The sequence below is a fragment of the Dipteris shenzhenensis genome, chromosome 9, assembly GCF_047967505.1.
Source record: "Dipteris shenzhenensis isolate YYH24624 ecotype China chromosome 9, Dip_SZ_1.0, whole genome shotgun sequence".
Lineage (NCBI taxonomy): Eukaryota > Viridiplantae > Streptophyta > Polypodiopsida > Gleicheniales > Dipteridaceae > Dipteris > Dipteris shenzhenensis.
This window is the reverse complement of record NC_141604.1, coordinates 17418579-17421589: the sequence shown is the minus strand read 5'-3', so window position 1 is coordinate 17421589 and position 3011 is coordinate 17418579. Positions and strand designations below refer to the sequence as shown.

The window sequence follows — 3011 nt, the reverse complement described above, 5'->3', positions numbered from 1 at the left end:
TGGAGCCCTTGAATTGATTTATAGCCATGTTGGAGGGAGGTAAAAAGCGCACACAAGCTAAAAGCTGAAAAGCCAACTGCCACACACAAGCTAAAAGCTCAAAAGCCAACAACCATCTAAAACTAGAGGTTAAGAATTTTAGAAATTCCTAAAAAACTAAGAATAATCACAAAACTCCCACTCAACTCAATCCTAAAGCACTCTCTCTAGGAGAGCTAGTGCTAATAAAAAAACACAACATCTAGAGTCATATCAATGCTTCTTTTGGAAGTTGTTTCAACTCTTATTTCGACGATAAATATCGACCTTTTCTCTTTTCAACCCTAATACTCCTTAAGCATCTGTGTGACAAAATGGGAAAAAAAGATTTATGTATGATACCGTAGAGTGTTCTGGAGAAAAAAAAAAAGCTCAGCCAAATAGTTTCTTGTTGAATGGCAATCAACCGAGTAACTTTGTAATTCCGACAGGAAATCGAGTAGCAATATAACTAAAGTTTTTTTTCCCGGGGACAAAACTGATGTATATATATAAGCATAGTTGTGTGCTCCTTCCAGTTTCTTTATGTTCAGAATTGAAGAATCACTTCCCCCTGATGCCATATCAGATGAGGAAAGTACCTGACTCCCTACCTTTCTAAAGAAAGGGTACACATGAAGTTGAAATTCGGACTCGATCGTTTCCGACGAGTAACAATCCAACCAGCCAATTTGAAAATATAACCTGTTGAATGGCAAACAACCTGCTAAGCAATATAAGTAGAAACTCTGAAATTTTGACTGGCTCGGCTGGTTTCCAACAATCCAACCAGCCAATTTAAAATTTTAACCGGCTGGATGCCAATCTGAGAAGCTCTCTTTTTCGGAACCCTACAGTGCACTCAAGGGCTTGGCTTTAAGGTATTTGATCTGCAAGCTTCCACAAAGGCCCTGAAGTTTTTAACAGATGAGCCTGTTTCCTCCACAGCCTTCCTGGCTCTGTCCTGCAAATTTGCAGCCTTTGCTCTCATCTGCTTGCCTTTTTCACCTTCCATCAATGCCCTCACAGCCCTCTCAACTTCGGTTCTGTCCACTATCCCATCCTCTCTCTTCATGATCTCGATACTCATCTTCCATTCATCCACAAATATTCTGCAGTTCATCCTCTGTTCTGCTACCAACGGCCAGCATATGGTGGGCAAACCTCCTATGCTAAGGTTTTCCAAGGTGGAGTTCCATCCACAGTGAGTAATGAAGCCTCCAACAGCAGTATGAGAAAGGACTGCGAGCTGAGGAGCCCAGGAGATGATCAGACCCTGGGCCTTCGTCCTGGATAAGAAGCCCTCGGGCAAATTGCTGGAAAGAGACCCCCCTACAGAGTCTGATCGAACAACCCAGAGAAAGGGCTGCTGGCTCGCCTCCAATCCCAAAGCCAATTCCTTCATTTGGGAGGCTGATACGGTAGCAATACTGCCAAAGGCGACATACAAGACGGAGGAGGGCTTCTGTGTATCGAGCCATATCAAACAATCGGCTTGCTCTTCCCAGTAGTTCAGGCTCACCTTGTTGGGAGAAGCATCTCGGCCGCCAAGCAGCAACAGCGGCCCAATGGGGAGGACGGGGACATGCTCGCGCAGGGCAGCGACGGCTGTACTCTCAAGCTCCTCAAAGGAGTTCATCAGCATGGCAGAGCAGTGCCGGAAATTCTCATAGTGCCTCAACACGAATTGATACCTGTAATGCGAGGCGCCAAAGGTGAAGCAGGCGGGGAAATCGCGCGGAAAGATGGGTGGGATCCCCGGGACGACTACACGCTCGTTGGCAATGAAGTTATCGTTCTCATCTGAAAAAGGCAATCGCTCGTTTCACGTGATTTACAAAACAGTGCAACCTCTGAACACCGAAATGGAAAGCAAACACATGCCATAGCAAGCAAGCGTTCCCAGAAAACTCGCAACAAAAGGGCAAAAAATTGCAAGGGCGCAGAAGACCTCGGAAAGGCATGATGCCGTTGGAGGCGAGAGATCGAGCGTGGAGGAAGATGAGGGCAGAAGCTGCGTTGGAGGTGAAGAAGGCGACGAAGGGGAGGTGGAATTTCCGGGCGACATCGGAAGCCCAATCGACGAAGGTATCGGCGAGCAGGAAGGTAATGGGCGTGGAGGAGGAGGAAGAAGAAGAAGCAGCTTGGAGACGCTCGATCAGCAGCTCAACACCCTCGCGCATGTTCATCTGCGCGTCGTAAGAGTGTCGGAACTCGGCACCTCCGGTTCGATGCGCGGGCAGCTTGTCGGGGACTCCGACGATCCGCATCTTCCCAATTCCGCTTCCCCCTAGATGATCATCCTCCTCCTCCTCCTCCTTCTCCTCCTCCTCTTCGTCTGCCTTGTTGTTGTTGTTCTTCTTCTTCTTCTTGTTTCGTTGCTGCTGCTGCTCCGCCCTCGCGAGATGGTGCTCCGATAGCACGAACGTGATCTGGAAGCCGCCCGACGTAGCGAGCTTGGAGCAAAGCTGCATGAGCGGGTTGATATGACCCTGCATCGGGAACGACAGCACCAGTCCGTGAGGAGGAGAAGCAGCAGCAACAGCACTTCCTGCATCGCTCGCCGCCATCGCCATGGCTCCCAGAAGCTCTTCGTGCCTCTATAATTTCTCACTTATCCTTTGCCTAGGCGAGGAAATCATGCTGATATATCACGATTTTCTTCTTAAATTATACTAGTGGGAAGCACTGTTCAGAGAAAACCTGCAAACTATATACAACGAATCTCCAACATTTTCATTTGCACCTGTAAAAAATATTTCCTCAATTTTGTAAAATTTGCAAAATTTTTATATTTTACCGAAAAAATCAGCAAATTCTCAGGGAAAAGCTTCAAAAATTTGAAACCTTGAGTTTTGTGAATTGTTGAGAAAAATGTTTTCTGTGAACACTGGTGGGAAGCCCTTATCAAGCCACTCACTCAAGCTACCCCATCTATTACTCGCCACTCACTCAAGCTACCCCATCTATTACTCTCAACTGCTATTAAATTG

At 46.9% G+C, this 3011-nt stretch overlaps 1 protein-coding gene across 1 annotated transcript; it reads right to left on the bottom strand.

The window, feature by feature from the left end:
• Positions 1–870: 870 nt before the first annotated feature.
• LOC147898301 (UDP-glycosyltransferase 85A7-like) lies at positions 871–2639 on the bottom strand. Its single transcript, XM_087379880.1, has 2 exons — positions 1970–2639; positions 871–1821 (listed from the first exon to the last, which is right to left on the bottom strand). The coding sequence occupies exons 1-2, from the start codon at positions 2592–2594 to the stop codon at positions 881–883; spliced, it is 1566 nt and encodes a 521-aa protein (XP_087236006.1). The 5' UTR covers positions 2595–2639; the 3' UTR covers positions 871–880.
• Positions 2640–3011: the final 372 nt, after the last annotated feature.